Source organism: Ailuropoda melanoleuca, chromosome 7, assembly GCF_002007445.2.
Source record: "Ailuropoda melanoleuca isolate Jingjing chromosome 7, ASM200744v2, whole genome shotgun sequence".
Lineage (NCBI taxonomy): Eukaryota > Metazoa > Chordata > Mammalia > Carnivora > Ursidae > Ailuropoda > Ailuropoda melanoleuca.
This window is the reverse complement of record NC_048224.1, coordinates 27394040-27420056: the sequence shown is the minus strand read 5'-3', so window position 1 is coordinate 27420056 and position 26017 is coordinate 27394040. Positions and strand designations below refer to the sequence as shown.

The 26017-nt window shown below is 49.9% G+C and overlaps 1 protein-coding gene across 2 annotated transcripts in view; it reads left to right on the top strand.

Annotated features, from left to right (window-relative positions):
• Window positions 1–335: 335 nt before the first annotated feature.
• Window positions 336–26017, top strand: part of SHB (SH2 domain containing adaptor protein B) — a 135139-nt gene continuing 109457 nt past the window's right edge. For both annotated transcript variants that reach the window (XM_034664154.1, XM_034664155.1), the window contains exon 1: window positions 336–1293. In XM_034664154.1, coding sequence (XP_034520045.1) covers window positions 580–1293 — 714 coding nt within the window. In that variant the 5' untranslated portion in view covers window positions 336–579. The remainder of the gene's footprint in view (window positions 1294–26017) is intronic.

Genomic DNA, 26017 nt, shown 5'->3' with positions numbered 1-26017 from the left:
GCCGCTGGGACGGGCACGGGCGCGCGGCTCGGGCGGGCGCCGGCTGCCTCCCTCCGCGCTCGCTCGCTCGCTCTCCCTCCCGCTTGCTCGCCGGCTGCGAGGCTGGGCTCTCCCCCAGCGCTCTCGGGAAGGAAGGAGGGGGCCAAAGACGCCGACAAGTTCCCGCAGCAGCCGCAGATCCTGGCCCAGGCGGAGGCTGCGGCTCCGACGGGGCAGGAGAGCGCTTCGCGGCGGAGCGCACGGCCAGAGCGGCCCAGGCGGGGGGCGTCCCGGCCTTTCACTCTCCGCGGGGCCTCTGGCCGGGATCCCATGAGACGCGCCCGTGAGGGGNCGCGCCCGTGAGGGGCGAGAGATCCGAAGCCCGGGCGGCGAGAGGCGGAGGGCGGTGCTGCAGCTGCTGGAAGCCGATCGGCCGGCAGGAGGCGGAGGAGAGAACTTGAACTTGGCGTCGGGAGCAGGCGCCCCGGACGCCCCCCGCCGGGGCCGGGGCGCCGAGGGACCTGGGCCGCAGCGCTGCTCCCCGAATGGCCGCGGCGGCGGACCGGGTTCCCGCGCCGCGGCCCTAGGCGGCCTCTCGCCATGGCCAAGTGGCTGAACAAGTACTTCAGCTTGGGCAACAGCAAGACCAAGAGCCCCCCGCAGCCGCCGCGGCCGGACTACCGCGAGCAGCGGCGCCGGGGCGAGCGGCCCTCGCAGCCCCCCCAGGCTGTGCCGCAGGCCCCGGTGGGCGCCTCGGCGTCCTGTGGTCCGGCTGCCGCCTCCTGCTTCTCAACCTCGTCGGGATCGCTGCCCGACGACAGCGGCAGCACGAGCGACCTCATCCGCGCCTACCGCGCACAGAAGGAGCGCGACTTTGAGGACCCATACAACGGGCCCGGTTCGTCGCTGCGCAAACTGCGCGCCATGTGCCGCCTGGACTACTGCGGCGGCGGCGGGGAGCCGGTTGGGGGCCAGCGCGCCTTCTCAGCCTCGTCGGCGTCGGGAGCCGCCGGCTGCTGCTGTGCCTCCTCGGGCGCAGGCGCCGCTGCGTCCTCGTCGTCGTCCTCCGGTTCCCCGCACCTCTACCGCAGCAGCAGCGAGCGGCGGCCAGCCACCCCGGCCGAGGTGCGCTACATCTCTCCGAAGCACCGCCTCATCAAGGTGGAGAGCGCCGCGGGCGGTGCCGGCGACCTCCCGGGGGGTGCCTGCTCTGGCGGCCGCGCCTGGAGCCCGACGGCCTGCGGTGGCAAGAAACTGCTCAACAAGTGTGCCGCCTCGGCCGCGGAGGAGAGCGGGGCCGGCAAAAAGGACAAGGTAAGGCACCCCAGGTGCTGAGCCGCTTGCGCGCGGGGAAACTGAGGCAACGCTGTGGTTCCTTCATCAGCTTCGGGCTAGAACCCTGGGGTAAGGGCTCCCACGCCGCTTCCCAGTTTTGCCCTCTCGCACGCTCTTTCGCCTGGATCCTCGGCCTCTGACAGTCTCTTTACGTGCTGCTCCTAAAACGTCCCCTCTCTGAGCCCACAACCAGGTGCCTCCTTCGGAAGTAACCTGATGAGAATGTCCTGCCAACCTTGTCCAAGAAAGACCCAACCAGCCCTTCCGTCCCCTAAAACCTAAAGTCTGAGAGTCAGAGGTGGCACGGATTTGGAGGCGCTTTTTTTCTTCGCTACTCCCTTCCACCATTCTATAGATGGGAAACTGAGGTCCAGAGCTGGGAAGGGACTCGCCCGGTATTACACAGCATTCTTGGTGGCAGATCCGGATCGGCTGTCTTTAAACGTACATATGTAAATCCCTCTAAAAGCCCTGCCCTGCCCCACCCCTCGCGCCAGGTTTACAAATCGGAGCGGCCTTTTGTACTGGAGCTGCACTGGGAACCCCCACGCATGCTTTTCCGGTTGAAATATGCTGCCTCCAGGAGCTTTCCACTTCGACAAGTCAGTTTCTCCCGCCGTGCGCACGAGGGGGTCCGCCAATCCATCTGGCTTGAAGGAGACTCACCCCTCCAATCCTCACCTCTTTCTTCCTGATCCCATCCACACCCCATACAGTCCCAGGAATGAGGGGGACGACTTTGTGACAACCCCCCCAACATATTAGGCCATTTTGATCCCCCTCTTTGAAGCACACCAATTACAGCCCCTTCACACTCCTTCCCCCTTCACACTCCTGTGGCACCCTCCCTTCCCCCGTAAAATAATACTTGTTCTGTCTACTTATGATGGAAGGCAGTGTTTTGATTACATGTGAGGCCCAGCGCCCTGTGATGTCTGTCAGGCCAATGTCCCTCTTCTTCTCCTCACCACCCCCACCTTTTCCCAAAGGTAAACTTTTGCCCAGGCGTGGGCTGGGGAAGAGTGATAGAGTCTGAGCTCCTTTTAGGACTGGATGTCCAGACAGGAGGGAGACAGGCTTCTACCTGCCAGCTGGTGCTTGGAAAGGGATGTTTTTGTTTTCCAGGCAAGAGAAGTAAGGGGATGCCTTCCTTTTAATTTTTTTGACTGGCTTTTTTCTCTCTAAGGTCCCAGGTCCCAAGAGTATCCCCTCCCCTCTGGATCTGCTAAAGGCAGGGTGGGCAGTCATTGGAGGATCCCACCTCCCTCTGGAGCCAGTTTGGGGGCACACCTTGGAAGCATGGACTCTGGGCTTCCTACAAGAAGCGGGGAGCCAGGTGGCCACCCAGGTGCTGCCTGGGGGGGGTTCTTTGAGAGCCCCCAGTATTGAGGGCTTGTGGTTGATCTGTGAGGGAAATACCAAAGAGGCTCCCTGCTGCCTTATATATGGCTCAGGTTTGGCTAGGTGCTGGCTGGGGAGAATATGAAGTTCCTGGGTATGGTTGGTTTGAGCAAGGTCCCACCTGTGAAGATGGAGAGATTGCCAGCGAATGTTGCTAGACTCCTGGACACCCCCTTGTTACTCCACAACCACCTCCGTGGTGGGCAAATCTTTCTCTCCCACTGCTTGTAAAGTCTTTTCTGGCTTTTAAAACTTTAGTAGACATTTTTTTTCCACATTACAATTAAGACTATTTCAAATACTGAGGGGTAATATGTCTTATAGCTGAAATGTCAAGTGTGTTTAAGAGTTGGCTTTGTTCACCATCAAGTTTTTTTTTTTTTAAGATTTTATTTTTAAGTAATCTCTACACCCAATGTGGTGCTCAAACCTACAACCCCAAGATCAAGAGTTGCACGCTCCACCGACTTAGACAGCCAGGCGCCCCTCACCATCAAGTATTTTTTTGGGGGTCTTTTCTGTGCCCTCCCCTGCTGGGTGCTGGAGCAGTCCCCCATGAATTTTATGGCCTAGTCTGCAATGTGGATGATGAGTGCTGGGATGGGGATGCTGTTACAGGAGGGCTGAACTGGGGGTGATCAGAGAGGGCCATTATTTTGGGGGAGGGGCGGTGACTGTGGTTGGCTGCAGAAAGAAAGCCTGGCTCTTGAGGGGATGCAGGTAAAGTGTTTGTGGCTAGCATTGAGGGGTTATCGTTGCATGGGACCCCGGAGGAACAGCAGGGCCCAGGTTAGGGAGGACCTTATAAGCTAAGCACAGTGAGGAGCAGTGAAGGGATTTAGCTGCTAAGTGATGTGAACAGGTAGAATATTTTTTATCTCTCTTGGCTGCATTTCACCTACTGGGTTGTGACTTTGAGCCCTTTGATCTTTTGGGAAATTGTTCTGATCCAGAGACAGGAGTTTCAACTACCAGATGTTCTTTCTAACGAGAAAGAGGGGAGGCAGCCACGGAGAGTCACACTGTTCACTGGTTTTCAAACCAGACCTTGGAGGGCTCTTTAAAATCGATTGATCAAGTCTGCTGTAGGTCCAGAGAATGTGCGTTTCTAACAAGTTCCTAGGTGATCTTTTGTTGCTGATCCTGGTATCACACTTTTGAGGACCACTAATGTAACAGTGACGTCTCCTTAACCCTCCCCCTGGGTCTTCTGGTTGGAACTGCTTTGGGATGCAGAGACTCCAGATCCCCTCATCTCTGCCTCTGTGTAGGGCTGTCTCCTCATCTAGGGCCAACGCCCACCCCCCATTCCTGGTCAGGCAGTCTGAATGCAGCCTGGTTTTCACATTATTTTCAGCCAGACAGCTTTTGGAAGGCCAGACATACTGTATAGATCCAGCCCTGAACACCTCGGAGCCTTCCTTCTACCCCTCACCCATGGATCCAGGAAAACCCACTTCTGGTGCCCCACTCAATTGCAGGCCCAGCTTCCTTTCGTCAGTTGTCAGAAATAAGACAAGAACCCATAAGGCTGATGAATGCCTCCCCCACACTCCCCTGTGTGTGTTTGTTTTTAATATCAGGCCTGAGTTGGGAGTTACTGTGGTGTGGAGTAGAAGCTGTTGGTCCACAGATCGTCCTTTCAATGCCTCCAGTGCCACCTCCCACTATGGTTTATCTTTGGGGGCCCCGCCTCGTGCCTCCCTATGTCACACTTAGACATCATGTTATTCTCCCAGTGAGTGCTGTGGTGCGTACACACACACACACCCCAAGCATCCAGTCTTGGGCATTATCCCTTTTAGAGTCATGTGAACGAGGAGGAAGGAATGAAGGCTGCAGAAGACTTGTCAGTCATCTCTGGCCTAAGTCGCTGGAGGACATTGTCACACACTATCTTCATCATTTGTTTCCCCAGGGTTTTGTCTTGGGGAATTTCGTGAGGTTTCTATCTAGGAGGCAGCTTTGAGCTGGATCTAGAGATGGAAATGGAATTTCAGTGCAGGGGAAGGGGCGATGATAGCCTGCAGCAGCACTTTTGTGTCAGCACTCTGTGTACATGTGTGGGTGTAAGTCTGCACATATGTATGTGTGTGGGTATATATGTGTGGACGTGTATATACAGAACTTCAGTATGGAGTGTGTTCTTGGAAACCAGAGCTTTCTTGCAGTGGGCCTCCATTGAGAAATGAGAGATGACATCAGATAGGTGGGGGACTGAGTTTGGACCCCACAGGGAGTCCTTGAAACTGGTGAGCCATGATTGAGCTGCCATAATGGGGGGAAGGAGGATAGGATCAGAGTTAGGGGACAATTAGAGTCCAAGTGAGAGACCTTGAGGACCTGAGCTCCTGGGAAGAGAAAATGAAACTTCAGTCAGTAGAAATATCATTCCTTCAGATGGTCTTTATAAAAGTAAAGGATGATAGAAGCCAGTAACTTCATCGGTCTCCCTTTGTGCAGCTGAACAGGTCTCATCCCGTTAGTTTTCTGCTGAAGTCTTGTTTCTTTTATCATAATTAAGTAAATGTTTCCACCACAACTGAGAAAGTCAAGATGCATGATGACATCAGTTTCCTGAGTTTTAAATACATGCTACTGTGTACCAACACTTTATATTTTGTCAGCATCCACAGGGTTGAGTTAAATAACATGTTTCCTAAAGAATAATACCATGTCTAACCTTTTTTTTTTTCCTTTTTAAAACATTCAGCAAACAGTTTCTGAGCAGCCTGCTAGACAGGGGATATTCAGAGAATAAGTGGTGGCCAGCTTTCCAAGAAGGAAACTTCTTAGTTTGCAGTTGAACACCAGCTTCTCAAGGTCTAGTCTGGGAGACCTAAGGAATGCCAAAACAGAAGTGTGTGCAAGGGGCTGGTAAGGCCTCGACTCTGGGAAGTCCAAGAGAGCTTGCAGGAGGAGGCGACATTTGAGCTGACTCTGGAAGGATGAGTGGGAATTTCCTAGGCAGGGAATGAGGGAGGAGGGCTCTCCATGCAGAAGGGATAGAACAGCTTGTGCCAGGGCCTGGTGGCTTAAGAAAGAATGGTTGGAGGCTCAGCAGAGTCGGTGTGATGAGGGCATTACAGATGGAGGTTGGAGTCAAAGAGGCAAGAGAGTGTCTCATGTGCCTTGCTGGGGAGTTGTAACTGATCTTTTGGGCCGTTTCACATGCAATCATTGATGTGTGGCTTAATTGAAGCCTGAGTCAAACATGAGTTGTCAATTTCCATTTGGTTAACGGACATATTCTCCAGTTCTTAGAAAGTAATTGATGGGAAAGGTAAGAACCAAAGTTGGTATCTGTGGTTTGGCTTGGAGTACTTTCTCCTTTGAATTCCTGTCCCTTGAAAGTTGTGCAAGAGAAATGCTGCCTGTCAAACCCAGTTTTCTCCATTGATTCCCCAGAAGAGAAATATTCTCTCGGCTTCATGTTAACCACTTAATTGGTCATTTAATCCTCACAGTCACCCTAGAGGAGGTTTAGATACTATATCAATTAGCTGTTGCTGCATAACGAATCACCCCAAACTCAGTGATTTTAATCTAGGGGTTAGCAAACTTTTCTTAAAGGGCCAGATAGTGAATAATTTTAGGCTTGAAAGCCAGACAGTCTTCATCACAACTGGTCAACTTTGCCCTTGTAGCTGGAAAGCAGTCTTAGACGATATATTAATTAAAGGGCATAGCTGTGTTTCAATAAAACTTTATTTACAAAAACAGGCAGCTGACCTATGGTCTGTAGTTTCCAACCCCTGCTTTAAATGATAAGCCATTATTACTGTCCATAAGCCCACACATCAACTAAATAGTTTTTCTGGTCTCAGCTGGGCTCACACATGCATCTGTGGTCCATTCAGGGTGGATGTGCAGCCCTGCTGATCCTTGCTGGGCTCTCTTACATGTTTAGGGGTAGCTGGGTTAAGATGGTCTTGACTGAGACAATTGGATTCTGTTCCATGTGGTTTCTTAGTCTTCAGCAGGCTAGCCTTGTTCATATGATCATGGCAGTGTTCTAAAAGAACAGAAGCCCATAAGGTTTCTTGAGGCTGGAAACTGGCATACTGTCCCTTCTACATTGTTGACCAAAGCTAGGTATAAGGCCAGCCAGGATTCAAGGACAGAGGAGGAGCTGCAGAGTCGCATGGCAAAGGGCAGGGATACAGGCAGGCCATTAATCAAGGCCCTCAGTGCGATCCGTCTACCACAGGTAGTATTGTCCTTTATGGATAAAGAAACTGAGGCTTCGAGATTAATGACTTGCTTAATGTCCCACAGCTACCAAGTGACAGAACCAGGATCACATCTGTGCAATCTGAATTCCAAGTTTATAGTCTTTTTTTTTTTTAAGATTTTATTTATTTATTTGACACAGAGAGAGAGATAGCCAGTGAGACAGGGAACACAACAAGCAGGGGGAGTGGGAGAGGAAGAAGCAGGCTCCCAGCAGAGGAGCCTGATGTGGGGCTCGATCCCAGAATGCCGGGATGGTGCCCTGAGCGGAAGGCAGAAGCTTAACGACTGCACCACCCAGGCGTCCCTAGGCTTTTTTTTTTAAATCAATTTGTTCTACTATTTTTCATGATTTAAATGGAGATAGTAAGGCTCTGATATTTTTTGAAATGTGCGCTATATGTCTCCTCCCTCACGTTCCTCTTCTTGCAACCCCTCTGCCCGAATTCCCACCCGTTTCAGTCTGGGCTTTGGTGGTTCCCAGAAGAGGCCCCAGAGCTGGCTTTTCTTTCTCCCTCCCCCATCTGCCTCTGAGTTCCATAAATGAGATGTTAATGCAGCCCTTGAATTATTTTATAGAGAAATTCTGCACACAGAGTTGGCGCTTCTCAAGGGACAGCTGCACAAAACGTGTGTCTTATAACTGTCACATCTTCTCATTCTAACACCAAGCATTCCCTCCCTCCAAGGATTGGTGAGGCTGCGCATGCTGTTTTAAGAAAAAAAACAAAAAAACTAATGGCACCTTGGACTTATCAACAAGGAACCTAAGTTTCCTTAAAGGAGATGAGGTGACCATCCTTTAATCTGACAATCTCAGAACAGGACTGATTTCCCCCGTCTTAACCCCCAAGACTTGACCTCATCATCTCCGCACCCCCAAAGCATTTCTGACCCATAAAATAGGTGTTAAAGGGCAAATCTGAAAGAGGTGTGGCTTCCTCTGGTCATTTAGCAAAGCTCAACTTGCCTCTGTCAAGCTCTGCCTTGGGCAGTTTATCTTGGAGCTGACTTTTACATCTTGTGCTTGGAGAGCCAAGAGGTAGTGGCCTGTGGGAGAAGGGGGAGGTCAGGCTTGGCCCTAGAAAATAAATTGGGATTTATAGCTTTGAAGCGGAGAGCTGGGATGCTGGCTTGCTAATGGCAGCACCTGTCGGCATTCTGAGTGGTGGTGGTAGTTTTCTTGTAGGACGGAGACAGGGTGCTGTGGTCTCTGCCACCCTGACTTTATAACTGCTGTTTGGCCTGTGTTGACTGAGCAATTGCCATATACAGGCCACCGTCAGGAGCTGTGTGGGTACAGGGATGAGCCAGGAGGTCTGTAGTGCCTGCCTATAAGGAGCTTATTGGTGAGGACACAGGAAGCAGGTGAGAACACAAATCTGTATGGCAGAATTTATCAATAAACAAAGTGGTGTAGGTGGGCTGAGAGCTATCCTGGCACAGAGGCTGTTCTGGGCAGAACCTTGATTCCACGGAGCCAAAGGAGAAGCAGGGTAAGGAGGAGGAGGGTGGGGGTTTGTTGTTTTGGTTTTTTTTTAACAGAGAAGCAAAGAAGTCTTCTTGGAGGAGGAGGCGTTTGAGTAAAGAAAACATCACTTCCCTTGAGGGAGCTTTCCACATAGTAATATTAGCCAGTGCTTCCATTACACATACTCAGCCAGGCACAATACATTGTGCTTTATATATACATTAACTCTTACACCAAATCCTTCGAGGTAGATGCTACTGTCATTCCCATTTTACATATGAGAAAATTGAGGCACAGAGCCGTTAAGTTTGTCTAAGGTCATACCATCAGTAGTGGCAGAGGTGAAATTGGAAACCGGATCCAGAGCTTTGTTTGTGGCCACTATGCCACCCCCCTCAGGCTGCACAGTCTCCAGTCTCATGCCTGAATTTCCTCTGCCTTACTTGTGGCAAGACTTACTCTTTATAAGAAATCCCCTCTGTTAGCCTTGTAGGAGCATCTGATCCCTACATTTATGTAAGTATTTCATAATTTAAGGGCATTTTTATACCTACCCGTAGTTAATTTGCTTCCTTGAGTCAGTCTATAAGTAAGGTGCCATAACCCCCATTTTGCAGCTGGAGAAACTGAGGCTCTGGGGAGGAATGGAGCCTGCTCTGCTTCGCAGCAGGTAGTGGCTGAGCCAGTGGCCAGGCTGTGGACCTTCTGTTCTGAGCCCAGTGCCCTTTGTGCTGCGGGTGTGGAGGTGGCTTGGCCAAAGCTCCAGTCCACAGGAAGGGTGACAGCCTGATTGATTTCCGGTCCTTTCCATGTTTTGATTCTGAAATATTTTACTGAGACTGTTAAGGAGCATCGACAGAGGACCTTGCTTCCACAATGGAATTTTCCTTCTCTTCCTGTTTGGTATTTTCCAGTAATATTTCTATTAATGTTTCACTTTCAGAGGCACTAGCTTCCTGAGAGTTTTTCGCTTTCTCAACTGCTGAGCCAGGAAGAATTGAATTTTCCTCTAAATCATTCAGTTCCTTTCCATTTTCTCCAAGGGGAGCCCTCTCTGGATTTCCCATTATGCTGTAGAGGAAGGATCTTGGAGGTGGGTCCAAGGGATGGAGAGAGGATTAGTCAGGGCCCTGGGGAATGACTCACACCCTGTGTTTTCCAAGCAGGACTTAAGAGTAATGGTCAGAGAGGGGCTTCCCAAGGTCCATGGGAGAAGTGACTTGACAGGTGGGTGGAATGGGGAGAAGTGGATAGCGCTGGCCCACTGCTGGGCCTTCACTTACAGGCTGGACCCCGAGTCCTCAGCTGGGCCATGAGAGCTTATACAAGACCTTTCTCCCCATTCATTCATTCATTCATTCAACAGACATTAGTGAGCACTGCTATGGTGCTGGGTGTTATTCTATTGAGTTGATGGGGGTACAGCAGTGAACAAAAGCAATAAAAATTCGTGCTTCCTGGGGGTACCTGCCTGGTTCATTTGGGAGAGATGTGACTCTTGATCTTGGGGTTATAAGTTTGTGCTCCCCTGAGTTTGCCCCCTCGTGAGAGGAGTTACGCCAATGTAGTGTGTTGGATAGAGAGCGTGAAGAAAGGTAAAGCAGGATAAAGAGGCTAGGGTAGGCCTGAGTTTGGGGTGTGGTGCTGTTGTAGATAGGGTCTCAGAGGGCTTTGCTGAGGATGTGACGGCAGGATTCCCATGGCTCCAAGAGAAGGGCATTCCACACAGAAGGAGCAGTCAGGGCAAAAGCCCAAAGCCCGAGCAGCCCCAGGTGCTTCAGGGAAATGAGCATGACTGGGTGGAGCTGGTGGGAAGTGGGCCTTGGGGGCTCTCACTTGAAGTCTGGGTGAGATGGTTGAGATGAGAAATCAGTGGAGGGTTCTGAGCAGAGGAATGACCGGCACTGACTTGGGTTTTGAGAGTATCACTCTGGCTGATTAGTGGAGAACAGCCTGGAGGGGATGAGCGGGGAGACCAGCTGGGGCATGTGTGGCTGCTGGAACAGGGGCTCTAGTGGTCGGTAAGGGGAAGACACCGAGCTTAGGATGTGTCCCGAGTAGAGCTGCAGGATTTCCTGGCAGATGTAATGTGAGGTGTGAGGGCGAGGAGATTCAAGGGTGACCCCAAAGTCTTGGCCTGAGCAATAGGGAGGATAACTTGTTATGAGCCAAGATGGGGAGGACAACAGAGGAGTATAGTTCAGCCGATGGGGTTGACCCAGCAGCTCCATAGTCCTGGGGCTAAGAGCAGGACACACTCTGCCCTCCAGAGCCGCGAGGTTCCTGAGAACCTGGAGGAGGCATGGGGACCTCCATCCCAGTTGGGGAAAACCACCCTATGGGAGGTGGGTTCAGAGGAAGGTGCAGCTGGGGCATCCCAGACAGAAGGCGTCCTGTCCACGGTGGTTGAGATCAGAAGGGGAGCACTTCTGGGTGCACGCAGGTGTGGCCATAGCCCGGGACTCGCCTTGGTGTGACTGCAGGTGATGGAGGGAGGTGGCAGGGGGTTGTGTGTGAAGGGTCTCGCCGGCCACGGGTCTGAAATTGCCCCAGTTCTCCAAATTTTAAAAGAGGCCACCTGCTGTGTTGCATGCCTGAACTGGGCATGACAGGAGGGTAAAGATGAGTGCCAAGGTTAAGTCTCCAGGGACAGGGCTGGAGCCTGCCTGCTTTGCTAAGCAGAGCATTCCATTGCTGAGCACTTGTGATTGTTGGGAAAGTTCTCTCTTACATGAGGCCCAGCAGTATGTGGGCTACAGGGAGGAGACACAGAAGTAGGAGGAATGGGACTTTCCTGGTTTCTCCAGGCCATGACTAAATTCTGAAAATGAAAATGACCACAAAGTTCTTTACAGTGAAGCTTTGCTGTTTTTTGAACCTGTGCTCCCAGAAAGCCAGACAGCCCCATAATCCCTCTGGTGCATTCCAAAGCCACACATGTGATTTGGAGCCTGCGTGGCATTTGTGGAATGGTGCAGCCTCTACCTGCCCTTCTGTGGGGGGCAGTTCTGAGTTGGCTATGTTCTGAGGTAGTTCCTCAGAGCCGCAAACTTGGATTTTTCGATACGCTTCCCTGTTTATATCTGTGAACTTCCCCCCCTCCTTTTTAACAAAACTAAGACAAGTTTGGTATAGAAAATGCAGATAAGAAAAACTAAAATAGAAACCAACTCTAATTCTATATTTCAAAGAAACCATCATTAACATTTCACTGTTTTTCCCTTAGCCTTTTTTCAATGCATATATATACATTTTTCCCACCACAAAAATTAAGTAATATTGCATGTCTTTATTTTCTTTTTGTTTAAAGACATGGAAAGATATCTCCATTATCTTAAACATTCAACAACAATTTAATGTCTCTGTAGTATTATGTTTGTACATTTAAGCTTTCCATAGTCTTCCCTAATTTAACATTGCTCTAATGAACATCTTTGTAACTGAGTTCTTAGCGGAAGTCTGTGATGGTTTCCCTGGGACTGAGTCCCAGAAGGAGGATTGTTGGGTAAGAAGGGAAAAATTTTGATACGTGCTTTAAATTGTATCCTAGAAAGACTTCACACATTTACGCCTGTTTCACTCTAATCCAATTTAGTTTTCTTTGCAATTTCTTGGGTTACTGGTGCCTGTGTGCTTTGACCATTTGTGTTTCTTTTCTAAAATTGTATACTTATATCTTCTGTCTATCCTTTCAACTGCAGAATTTGTCCTTTTATTGATTTGTAAGAGTTTTTTGTAGATGAAGGATGGCAGCCCCTTTACCTGCCATTGTGGGTTACAAAATATTTCTTACAGATGTATGATTTGCATTTCGGTTCTGTGTTTGGTGATTGTTATTGCTTACAATGAATTGTTTCTGTTGTTAAACAGCTCTCAGTGTTCTTCATGATTTCTTGAGTATACTGCTTTAAAGTCTTACTTACTCCAATGTTTACCTGTATTTTCTTCTAATACTTTGATTTTTTTTTTTAACGTTGAAATCTTAATCTGTCTGGAGTTTGATTTCAGGGTACAATGTAGGGTTTTAATTTTTGCTTTTCTGAATGACCAGTCTATGTCTGGACATCCTCTCCTCGTTTCTTGCTCTGTGATCTGTGTTTCTCCAGGTGCCTGTTTAGGCTTAAATATTTTGACTGTCTCACCATGACTGCGTTTAGGTCTTATCAGTTATTATGATAATGATGATTTCACCTTGTCTTTATAAAAATGACACCTTCCGTCTGCAGATACCCATGTGCTTATTACACATTCAATTCCTGACACCTGAAGGTAGTAACTGAGTATTAGCGCTTCATCTTTGGACGCCAAGTGTGACGCTGTGGGTGGGATGAGGCCAGGAGAGCTCCAGCTCACCCCTGGTGGAGTCAGCATCCCTGTCCAGGATCAGGGGGCTGGATGTCTGTATGTATTTGGGGCGACCACTTTCTATGTTCTGCCCTGCCTCTGTGACCTTATCTGGGTGTGTCTGCTTCAGCTTTCAAATGGTGACTTGTGGAGAAAGGGATGCAACATTCAGTCATCCGTGCAGCAAAATTTTTCAGATACCTACCATGTTCCAGTGCTGAGCCGAGCCCCGCCGACATTCAGAGATGAGTAAGCCCTGGTGCTCTCCCTCAGAGCCCAGGAGGGATGTTGGAAGGGCCCAGGGCTCTCTCCAATGCAAGACAGAGTTCAAATGTGAGGCTAGAGAGGCAGGTGTAATGACCACGAGTGGAAAAGAGAAGCATCAGAGCCCACGCTGGCCGGGGACAGTAGTGGAGCTCGCTGTGAGTAAGAGAGCTCGGACTTGGGGGAAGGCTAAGACTTGAAGGTGTGGCATGTGAGGACCACATTATTTTGGTCACATGCATGTTTTTCACACCCGCCAAAATCCGATTCAAGTAATATGAATTCAAGGAGTTCTCCCCACACCCCCAACCTTTCCTGTCCCCCTTAGCCTGGGTGTCCTGTGTCTTTAATCAGCAAGAGACCCTTTCTGAACCCTTGCTGCATGTTCCCCCTTTTCTGGCTCAGGCCGTGGCAGGATAATCCATCTTGCAGTGTCTGCTGTGAGGTTTGTGACATTAATGAATTGGTGTTAACGGTACAAATTAAGTCCAGGAGTATTCACAGGGAATAAATCAAGAAAAGTGCAGATTTTTGAACACTGAACATTTTTATGGTTCTAAGAGGCTGAGGGTGCCTACCTAATTCACTATACTGTGTGTCATACCACATCACTGAACCCTAGACCAGCCCTCATAATACATTAGAATCACCTAGGGAGCATTTTTGAAAAATTTCAGTTCCTGGACTAATGACCACAATGGCTCCCTGGGTATCAGTGTTTTGGGAAGGTCCCCAGATATTCTGATAGACAGCCAAGGTTGAGAGCTGCTGTCCTGGACCTTAGTTTGGAGTTCCGGGGAAGCCTGGCAGTCATTCAGTCCAAACCTCTGGCATCCACTCCTGAAAACTTACAGTGATGAGGGGATTAGTCACCTCCCAGGCCACATAGCCACCCAGTCCTTCACACAGCTGGGCTTGCAAGGTTTTTGTTTTTTTTTTTTTTTTTTGCTGTTCATTCCAATTTAGCACAGGTTTGTTGAGCACTTGGTATTACGGGACCTCTGCTCTTCTGCTGATTTAGTTGGACTCTTTGAGGTCAAGTAGAACCAGCCTAATCTTAGTTCTTCCACATCATGACCCTCAGATGTGTGAGACTCTCAGATGTATGATCGTATCTTCAAAGGCAGAGGGAAGCTGCAGGTTTTAACAGTTCCCCATAGAGCCAGAATCCCAGCCATGACACCAGCTGCTAAGGGCAAGGACCCTCCAGTATCACAGGTGTGGAGGGCACTGATGGATCCCAAGTCCGGGAGATTCCTGGGCAGGAAGTGGCAGGCTAGACCAGGTTCTGAGCAGGTGGGCTGAGGTTAGCACTAGGAGTTAACTGTGCCAGTGCATGACCCAATGGGGAGCAAGTTTGGATTCCCAGGTGGATTTGGTGAGGGTCTCAAAACAAATAGAGTAGAGGAGCAGTCAGGAGTAGATTCCAGGGGAGGAGGTAGGATCTTGCCGTCCAGGACCTTAGTCCTAAACAGGCAGGAAGTAGAACAGGAGTTGCCCAGCTGAGAGTAGCATGTAGGGGGCCAGGCATTCTCTGTCCTGGTTCTTTGCCCTTTAGGGGGGCTAGCCACCAAGGCCATGAACCACAGGTACCTGAGCTGTTCATTTAAACACTGTGGAATTCTGATGGTGTCCAACCATGATGGTGTAGAATGAGCACCCGCTTTGGTGTCAGAAGTCTGGATTCAGATCTTGGCCCTGGTGCTTGGAAGCTTAGTAACTTAGTAACATTCCAGGCCTGGAATGCTGCATCTGTCCTAATGTGGGTCTAACAGAATAGATGGCATCCTCATCGCTCTCTGCCTTGCAGCTATATACCACTTTCCATGTATGATCCTCATGGCAGGTCTTTGATGTGGTCCTGTTAGAATCCCTTTTTTAAATGTGAAATATTCTGGGGATGATGTCCAGGGCCAGTACATAGGGTCATTGTGGGGCTTTAATAAAATCATTTGTTTAAATGGCTGAGCACAATACCTGGCATGTAGGAAGGGCTTTATGAATGTTTTATTATATTCTTTTGACCACAGTCTATCCTGGCCCTCAGCCCAGCCTAGAACTCTGGGCCTCCTATAGTCATAGTCAAGCTAGTGGGGCTGCCCTTTCTAGCCTGGAGGGAGTCCTCAAAAAAGCGGCCCTGCCCTTATCTTGATAGTCAGTTTGTGTTGACCCATGATTCCCTGCGGTGAGAGAGTAAAAACTCCCTGGGCCATCACCCGGTTCTAAGTGCTTTATATACATTAATTCACTGAACCCCACAGCACTCCCTGGGAGGTAAGTTCTATTAAGAGTCCCATTTTACAAAAGGGGAAACTGAGACAAGCAGGGTTTTATTGTTGTTTGTTTTGTTTTTGGTACATTGTCGTAAGTGGCACAGCTAGTACGAGCTGCTGATGGGGGGACCCCACGTAGTTAGCCTAGCTTCCGTCTACCCCAAACCTCTCTGCTACACAGCTATAGGGAATAGTGATAGAGGTCACTTCTCTATCACCTAGTGGTCTCAAAACTGTGATGCCAGACCATTTAAAACCCATAAAGTTGATAAAGCGTCTGGTTTGGACCTGGCGCTCTGTATATGTGTTCTCAAGATAATGCTGCCAGAGGAGCACTGAGAAGCCTCTTTGAAGGAAGCGGCAGGGAGCAGGGCCTTCGTGGAAAGGGCGCACGCACTTGGATATTTAGACATTGGTGGATGTGAGGAGAGTGTCTCAGGAGGGGCACTGTGAGGGCTCTCAGGTGACTGAAGGAGAGACTGTGCCAGTGTCAGGAGTGCTGAGGGCCAGACCACAGAATTTGGCCTTTATTCTGTGGGTAAAGAGAAGTGGTAGAGCAGGGGGAGTAACAGAGTCAGATCTGTGCTTGAAGAAAACCTGTGTGTCTGCAGCTTAAGAGGATTGGTTAGAGAGGGTGGAGAGGGGGTGCCTAAGCACAGCCTGCAAGTGGGGACCCCAGTTAGGAGACCTGAGATCCCTTAGACGGGGACAGTAAGGGCCTGACCCCTGTCTGCATCCTTAAGCCGTGAAATACTGTGACTGACTGCTCAGGCAGCTTGCAGTGACGCTGGTCAATGGAGGAAAATTGAGCACTTGCCAAGGGGACAGGTTTTCCTAGATCACCTTGTCAGCATCTGAGATGCCTTGTGTGGGAGTTTGTTTCCCTGGGCCGCCAGAGCATTCGTCCACATTCTGTCGTCAGACAGACCTTGTGCCAGGGGTCCCTGGGCTTGGGCTGGGCATGGAGGTATATCCACATGCGGTCCTCCTGGTGAGAGAGTCAGGCAGGAGGCCTTGTGCGAGTCCAACAGCAGCTCAACTGGTTGTTTCTGCAGAAACGCGGAGCAGGCAAGGGCAGAGCCACCCCATGGGCAGCCTGTCCATGAGGGAAGCTGTTCAGGGGAGAGAGATGGGGGAGTGGGCAGTCTTTGTTCTGGGGGTCCACGGAGCTGGCCCCCCTACCTGGGACCGAGGCTTAGCTCTGCCATTGGATGGCAGCACCTCACAGAGTTGGAGGCATTCTGGGACATTGGGACAGTTGGGCAGAAGGCAGAAGGAAGCCAGTTGGTATTATGGCTGGGATTCTGGCTGGAGCCTTCAGAAGGGAACGCTGGAGCTCTGGACGCTGCTGGGCTGCTGACCTTTAGAGGACGTCCTCCACGGGAGAAGCTTCTCGGAAAAGCAGTAAGTGCTCAGGAGCCGTTGGGTCCCCAGAGGGGGAAGAAACATTAGCCTTGATGAAGATGTTTGCTGGGCTCAGTCGAAGGGCCCCCTGAGGATCCCTGACCGATTCCTTCCGCATTCAGCACTAAGTCAGAGAGCCCCCTCAGGCCCGCAAAGCGTGCCTCCCGAGCCCAGGAGAGATGCTTTGTAAATAAAGATTCAGGAGTAATGTGCCGTCAGTCCAGCTCAGGGGCCTCGAGCTGCACGCCTGGGGCACACGCTTGGGGAATTGGACTGTCAGTCAACTCCTGCTTGCTGAGCTTCCGTGGGGCCCGGGATCCATCTGAAAGCCATCTGTGGTGTGACTGCAAAGTGACAAGATGGTTGGAATTGGTGTCATCACTTCCTAGTCACCCACGGGATGGCTGAGAACATTGTCAAGGCTCAGATCACACACACACAGTCCTTGGGCCTGAATGTTGTCAAGAGTGCAGACACCAAACCCAGGTGTGCTTCTGGGGTCTTGCCTTCCTTCCCCTTGTCCCACCCCATCCTGATTTTTGTCTGCACCCTTGATTCTGATTCTTTATCACCTGCACACTAGGGTAGAAGTGGGCCTGGTTTTGAAAAAGCGGAGGAACTTCTCTCTATCCTTTGTTTTGAGGAGGCCTTAAAGATTATTAGACATGAAGCCTCCAGAGGAAGCAGAAATTGCTGAATGTGACAGCTCAAAGAGGGATGCTGATTAAGCAGTTTGAAAGTAAGAAGTTGTAGTCAATGGATAGGGGTGAGGGCTCATTCTTGTGGGGTTGTTTTCTCTATGTTTTTGTTTGTTTTTGTTTTTGTACCATTCAATTCCTCTCCTTAAATTAGAAATGCCCTTTTTATTATTGTTTGATCCTTCGGAGAACGGGTATCCCAGAAAATCTAGTAACCCTTCGCTCTTATTTTATTTTTACTTTTTTTAAAGATTTTATTTATTATGTTAGAGAGAGAGTGAGCAGGGGGAGGAGCAAAGGGAAAGGGACAAGCCGACTATACACTGAGTGCGGACACTGATGTGGGGCTCGATCTCACAACCCTGAGGTCATGACCTGAGTGGAAATCAAGAGTTGGACGCTTAACCAATTGTGCCACCCAGGTGGCCCGTAACCCTTTGTCTTAATGGTTTCTTCTGGTTTTACCTTTTTCTCCACAACCTTGTAAGCACTTCAGAGTATTGCAGTCCCTCAAGTTCAACAGTTTGAGGTTCTGTTTGTACTCAAACATTTCTTACTCTGAAAGTAAATTTCAGTTGCACACTTTCATCCAGAGTCATTTTATTTTGGACATTCCTGATGGCCACCTTATAGTTATGGCTGGGAAAGGGACTCTGCATATGTAAAGGATACTGAAACAAAACAAGTTTATACATTCTTGTCTTCCCCGACCTTTTCTTTAAAAATTCTAAAAGGAAAATCAGAGCTTTCCTTGTAGGAAGAACCCAGGCTTCCTTAGAAAATACGTGTACTTCTATTTCAGAGGCTTGTTTGAATATGAAATCTAAGGACATCTTGCCTTCACAGTCAAAAAATCAGAAGTAAGTTAGATTGTCATAAAGTTTATTCTGACAGCCATTAGGGGCATGGCATGTTCTACTCGTTAGTTCTTTAGTGGTAGAAGAGAATTGTCCCCGTTCCTGAATGAAAGAAAGAGCCCTTTTGCTGAAGGGCTGTGGCATTTCCCTGCATTGGTCTGTGGCTGGATGGTCAAAACATGGACAGGGATAGACAGGTGGATCCAAAATCATAGGGTGTGTCTTTTTTTTTTTTTTAAAGATTTTATTTATTTGAGAGGGAGAGAGCGCACGTGTGCACAAGCAGGGGGAGGGACAGAGGGAGAGGGAGAAGCAGACTCCCTTCTGAGCAGGGAGCCCAACCTGGGGCTCCATCCCAGGACCCTGAGATCATGACTGGAGCTGAAGGCAGACACTTAACCGACTGAGCCACCCAGGTGCCCGCATAGGGTGTGTCTTGGGGATTTGTAACAAGCTGCGTGTGTTGCAGATTGTCATGCATTGATTTTATTTTTATTTTTTTAAAGACATTTATTTTGGAGAGAGAGAGAGCATGATCAGGGGGAGGAGCAGAGGGAGAAAAGGAGATTCCCCTCGGAGCCCAATGTGGGGCTCAGTCCCACAACTCTGAGATCATGACCTGTAATCAAGAGTCAACCAACCAACTGTGCCACCCAGGTGTCCCTCATGCACTGATTTTTTTTTTTTTTTAAAGATTTTATTTTATTTATTCGACAGAGAGAGAGACAGCCAGCGAGAGAGGGAACACAAGCAGGGGGAGTGGGAGAGGAAGAAGCAGGCTTATAGCGGAGGAGCCTGATGTGGGGCTTGATCCCATAGCGCCGGGATCACGCCCTGAGCCGAAGGCAGACGCTTAACCACTGTGCCACCCAGGCGCCCCTCATGCACTGATTTTAAAATACCTGCATAGTACCTGCTCAAACACTGGCCTGGGGCCTATGAGACAAGCAGTATAGGGCAATGAAGGAGCACTGCTCAGGCTTAGTCTGGATTCAAAGTTGAGGGTCTGTGACCTTGGGCTCATCACTTGACCTCTCTGAGTCTTTTTTCCCATCTTTAAAATAAGAGCGCTTATCCTTATCATGAGGTCAGCTGTTAAGGCTGCTGTGAAAGGACTCAATAAATCAGAGTTGCCCTAAAAGTGTCGTTGACTTTGTTCCAGGTCAGAAAGAGTGACAGCAAACAGTGACGGAGCAACACAGAGAAGCTGCAAAATTGCTGCTCTCTGACCCAGTGTTTCCCCTCGTAGGAATTGATCCTAAGGATAAAGTGAAGAGAGTCACAGTGATGTAGTTACCAGTAACCTACAGCAGTTGGGAAGGCGAAAAACTGGAAATCCCCTAAATATCCAACCGCAAGAAATGGCTAGCTTGGGGCCCGTGCATGTAGTGGAAAGCGACGCAGCCAACCAAAGTCGAGTTGATAGCGCCACTGCAGGATAGTCAAGCGGGGAAAGGCTCAGATATAAAAAACTAAATATTTGTATTCTCCCCCTACCCCATTCCCACATACATATGTAGAAAAAAGGCTCTTAGTAAATAGATCCAAATGTGAACATTGGTCGTCACTGGAAGATTGGGTATTTTTCAGTTTTTAAAAACAAAGATTATTTAATCACAGAGGTACTTTTTTTTTTTTTTAATTTTTTTTCAATCTAATGCTGTGTCAAGCGCAAAGGAGAATGGGAAGGTAAACCAACACAGGCTCTCTGCCTCTCAGCCCCGCCGCCGGAATGAGTTGCTGAACGTCAAAGCCAGGGCTGAGAGTGTCTCATTGTGTTGGAATGTGGGCAATGAGGATCACAGGAAGTGGTGACAAACCCTTTGTTCTGTAAGCTCACCAGGCTTGCTCAGTGCCAGCGCTAGCCCTTGGTGTTCCATCAGGACATCATCTGTCTGTGTCCGTGGTCACAGCCTTAGCCTGGGCAGGGACCTGTTACCAGACTGCGTTGCCAGGCACAGGAAGCCACAACTGCACACCCTCTCTCACTTAACTCCCACTGGTGCTTTGGGCTGTTCCACGAAAGGTGAAAGGCCATTGTGGAGGGATTTACCGGCATTATTCCCAACTCAGGAAGGTGTGGGGATTTTCCCTTGCCCCTTTGGAAGAAATCTATCCTGGCTGCCTCTAAAAGCCAAAACAACCTGCTTTTCATCTGCTCTTCTTCTCGGTTCCTATTTGTGCTGTATTTACAGCTGTGGTCAGCTGAAGGAGTTAGCCAGGAGAGGGGACTGTTCCCTCGGGCTGGGAATATTGCTGCTCCACAGGCCGATTGCAGTTTTTCCCCTCTGTTAACCTCCCTGTAGGAGGCAGGCAGAACTGGGCCTTGCACATGACAGGTGCCCAGTGGAGCCTTGCAATCTTGAAGAGTTTCCTGTATGGGAGGGTGGGTGTGTGGGTAAGGATCGTGGAATATTGCAACAAGAAAACATCTCGCTCTCATGCCTGAGATTATGAGCTGCCTTTTTTTTTTTTTTTAAGATTTTTATTTTTTATTTTTAAGTAATCTCTACACCCAGTGTGAGGCTCAAACTCACAACCCCAAGATCAAGCGTTGAAGGCTCTACCAACTGGGCCGGCCAGGCACCCCAAGCTGCTTTTTATTGAGCGCCCATTGTATGCTGTACTCTGCTGGGTGCTTTAGGTACATTAAATCGCCGATCCTCCGAGGAGTTAACAAGGAGGATATTGTCCACTTTTCACATAAGGACACAGACTCAGGTCAGGGGACATGGCCAAGGCCTGTCAAACCTCCTTGTTTTTATTGACATTCCCATCTTACTGGATAACAGGGACTCTGCTCCTTGAGAACATGTTCTCATTTTTTATATACCCCCGAAGCTCCCGGCTCAGAACCTGGAACACTGTAGCCACCCTGGATGAATTGAACCTCAAGGGTCTGTGGATGGGTGACTTTGGACAAGTCCTAGTCCCTCTCTGGGCCATAGTGTCTCCACGTATAAACCAGGTATTCTTTTCTGTCACAAGGCCCTGTCTTCTTCAAAAACTTGCCAGGACAGCCATCCCCCCCCCCCCCCCCCCGCACGTTCCTGTGGAATGCGGTTGGTGTTGTAAGAGGTAGTCACAAGCAACTGAGGCTTTTTTACTATCAGGCTGAGGCCCAACCATCAGATGACTGTTGTCCCCAATTAATAAGACACAAGAAATAAAGTTGCGCAACTTTATAATGAAACCACATTTCTCGCTGCAGTTTCAACTCAGCCAGCATTTAAGGCACGCGTCCTGCCCCTGGCAAGCTCGCATGTTTCATTCCTTGGCACTGTCACCCACCTTTTCACCTGAATTGGTTTGGAAAAGCCTTGGGCAGTTTCCAGAAATTAAATCTAGAGGATGGAAGGTTTACCACCCCAGGATGTTCAAAGAAATGTGTGGCCTCCTGTGAGGGCCTGACTCAGAGAGGAGCCCAGAGCAGCTTTGGGAATAAGTATGTTGCCTCCCATGGTGGTCACTTGTTCTCGTTGGGTGTGTAAGTTCCCATGTGTCTCACGTAGGAGCCAGTGAGTTTTCTGTAGAGGGCCAGCCAGTAAGTATTTTAGGCTTTGGGGCAGCACAGTTTCTGTTGCATCTGCTCAATTCTGGTGTGGTGGTGCACAAATGGCCAGAGACGGTGGATAAACGGCCAGGGTGGCTGTGTTCCAGTAAAACTCGACTACAAAAATAAAACGTTGCAGACCTCTGGTCTAAAACCTCAGGCACAGGGTGCCCGGCTGGTTCAGTCAGTAGAGCGTGCGACTCTTGATCTTGTGAATTCGAGCCCCATGTTGGGTGTAGAGATTCCTTAACAATATAATCTTTAAAAAAATAAAATCTTAGGGACATCTCTTCATAATCACAGCCCATGTTCACTTATTCTATGTTTGATACCAACCTGTTTTGACCTCCTGATTGTACGGAAGTCCCCTCCTGCCGCCTTGCCCTTGCAAGCTGTCTCTGACCTAGACACACCATGAAATCTTTGATCATTACTTAGTTGCACAGAAGTTGTCCACATTCTTACGTCAAAAAGTAGAAGTCTTTTAAAGATGCACCATATTTTCCTACAACTATGTTGTCCTGTGTAGGATCTCTTTTTGTATAGTCTGGCTCATTATAAGGTTTTAGGAAATGGATACATTGTCAGGTTGCTTACTGTTACGGCTTTTTCAAATGCTATCAGAAGAAAAACACCATACCTGACATCCCACGTGCTTAAGTCTTAACTCTTCTGATTGATCATTCATCTTCTTTCAAAAGTGACTCTGGTGTCATTACTTAAACACTCTTCATTGGCTTCTATCATGTCTAGACTCATAGCATGAAGTTCAGCCTGACCCTTACCTCCCTGAAAGGCTTCCCATTGCTCCATGTTCCCTGGCTTGCCAGTTGGGCACCTCTTGCCTTCTACCAGGATTTTACCTGTGTGCCCCTCTATCTTTGCATGTATTGTACCTTTATCCTCTTCATTCTTCCCCGTCCAGCTCAGCCGTCATGCCGTTGAGGAGGCGTCCCGATTTCCCACACTACCTTCCTTTATGTATGTGCGTCCATGCCCCTGGCAGGAGCGCTCACACATGTTATGGCTCCAGGAGAGCAGCAGTGAGAACACCTCACGCAGCATGGAGTGGCCTCACAGAAGCTGATTGAGGAGCCAGTGTATCAGGAAACCCCAGACCTCCAGTAACTCCAGTGTAGGGCAACACCCCAAATCCCAGTGCCCTCCAGAGCAGCTGGCACTCTCTAAACGATAGGCCCCTGGTGGGCCTCCAACAGGCAGAGTGACTTTGGTGCCCACCTTTCTATTGTGGTGGTGAGATTTACAGACAAGTGGGCAGGTGGGCATGTGGGAAGAGCAGCTTCCTCCCTCTTCGGGGGCAGGTAGGAGCAATAACAGCTACCAAGTACTGAGCACCTCCTGTATGCAGAGCTCTAAGCTAGGGGCTTGTGTGTGATCTGCACAGGCTTCGGGGTGGTGGTCGTAGGTGCTCAACGAAGATTTCTTGAATGAATAAATGAATTAGACCGTAAGGAGGTTCTCCTGGAAAGATTTGTGGCCAGATTGAAGGGCCACAAATGTGATACAAAGGAATTAGTTGAGCCTTCACCCTATTGGGAGTGGGGACTCAAGGACAGGTTTGTGCAAGGAGGGACGTCTGCACAACATGTGTCGCTCTTACCCCATTATTTCCCCTTTCCGGTGTGGCTGCGATGCCGGATAATGAGGTGTTGAGCTGCACAAAGCTTCCTTGTGCCGGAGAGAAGGCAGGGCTGGCCTTGAAGCCAGTTGGCCGTCGGCCTCCTCCCTATAATTTATGTGCAGTGGCAGGTTGGAGTGAGCTGCCAGGCAGAGCCAGGGCTTGCCCGCCTCTCCAGGTTGCCGCCTCAGCTTGCTGGTTCCAGCATAGGGGCCATGGCCCTGACGCGAGGCCTGCCCCTCTGAGCTTTCCCTGCTGCCAGCGTGTTCGGGGAGGATTAAAGGCTCCTGCCCCAGTTCTTCCCAGGACTTGCTGACTCAGTTGATGGTTCCTTTGGTAGGGGAGCGGGGAGTACCATCGACCTGCTGTTTCTCTCCCCACCACCACTCCCACTACACAGTCCCAGACTCAGCCACCTTGGGCTTCTTCTGCCTAAAGGCAGCTGGCCACTCAGCTAAGTGGTTTTGCCCTTCTGCCCCCAGAGACCACTTTTCCGGGGAGGATGCAACTCACTGTTTTCAGACAGAGAAATGCACAGTTAAGATGTCAGTCCCTATTGTCGGAGTATGTAGAGCAGTTAACTTGTTCGTGGGGGTGGGGGGAGCTTAAGCAGTTGAGTTTCCTGCCCATGTACTGGGTGAGCCCCCTGGCACAGGCACAGTAGGGACTGTAGAACAGGGCATTGTGGAGTAGGTGGAGAGAAAGAAGCTGGGGGGCAGGAGAGCAGACACAAGGCTTTCCACTGCACGGCAAAATGGTCAGGGTTATGGGGCCATCTGATTGATTCTTGGAGTGGGATCTGGGCAGGCTCCTTTGAGGAGCTGGAAGTAGGTTTCAGTCTGGCCCTGAAAAGTGGCTGCGAAAAGAACGAGTATTCCAAGCAGAGAGCATAGCTTCTAGGCCCAAATGATGGAACTGGTGGGAAAGGTGTGGGGTTGGAACTCATAATGAGAACAGGTGGGACTATGGGTGATCCAGCAGAGGGGCCCCAAGGGCCTGGCCAAAGAATGGTGGGATTCTATAACATTAGTAATGGGTCTGAGGGGCTCCTGGTTGGGCCTCTGTTACCACAGGGATGCAGGGAAAACCTAGAGCGTGGCCCATAATTGGAATTAACAGGAATTTGATTTCTAGGCTGGGCTATGTCACCCCAGGAAAGCCCATGCTTGGCCAGGCTGGAAATGAGCCCCTGCTGTTCTGGCTGTGGCATCTGCTTCCTTGGGCTGGCCTTCGAACAGCCTGTCACAGTGATTTCTGAGGAAAGCCAACAGATGGGCAAGTTGGAAATGCCTCTCCCGCTGAGGCAGATCCCTTCTTACACTCCCAGCTGAAGTTGGAGGCTGGGGAGCACTGACCCCTCATGTGGGTACTTTATAGTTTGCCCTGGGCCCTCACGTTGGTATTGTCTCAGCTGCTCCAGGAGGCAGAGAGAGCGGGCCTCCTGGGTAGACAAGAGAATTGCTGGAAGTCACCCAAAATCAGGAAGCCCCCTGAGCAGGGCTGGGCCTCCCTGCTCCCAACCCAGTATGTTAGTCATCACACAGTACAGTCCCTCAGTAATTAAAGGGCATGTGCACAGTTTGGAGTTGAGGTTTGCAGTTAAATGACAAGTGAAGATAATGTGTGATTTCCCTGATACATCATACTAAGCTCCAACTTTGTGCCAGGTGCTGCGCTAAGCTCTTCTTTGCTTCATTCTGGCAGCAGCTCTTGTCGTAGGTACTTTCATTAGCCCCAGAGAGGAGACCCAGGCACAGGAGTGTAATTTGTGCAACACCCCAGCACAGGACAGACGTGGCATCCGAGCCCACGTGGTCCCACCATTGGCCTGCTTCAACCCAACACCCTGCTGCCTTTGTGGGGCCAGACACGGGCGCGATCCCCTCGTCTGTCTCGGCACTGCTCGCATGCTTTATAATTAGAACAGACTGCAGCTCCTGCTAATGACTTCCTCATGAGATCCAAACTCAGAAACTCAGGAGAAAATTGAAGAATGAGAAAGGAAATAGGTAGAGAATGAGGTTGTTTCCACTGAGGCCCAAAGCACTATTCATAAAAAGTGTGTTTGAAAGCTTACCATGGCTGGCTACGTTTTGGCAATCTATGGGCTCCTCCCGTTAACTTTCTCCTCTGCTGCGGTGCTTCGTGCTTTCGGTCCCGGCCCCACCTACAACCCTGTTACGAAGGACAGCTGACATTACATGCCTCCAGCAGAAGCACAACTCCGACCTGGTTCCTTGGCCTGTCAGAATCTTTGGTGACTTCCCGCTGCCTTCTGGAATAATGTTGAGTCTCTATAACCTGGCATTCAAGGCCCCCCACAAGGGGGTCCCTGTCTCCTTTCCCTGCTATGCTAGAGACCATCCTTCCTTAAACTCACTGAATTTTTACCTCCCTGCAGCTTTGACCATGCCCATTCCTGAGGCTGGCATGCCTCCTTCCTCCCACCACCTCATCCTGGCTAGCCAGCGCAGGTTGAGCCAGATCCTGTCCCTCAGCAAAACTCAGACAGTCTCTCTCTTCTGCTCCCCACCTTGGGTATTGCCTTTGGGCCTTGCTTGTGTCT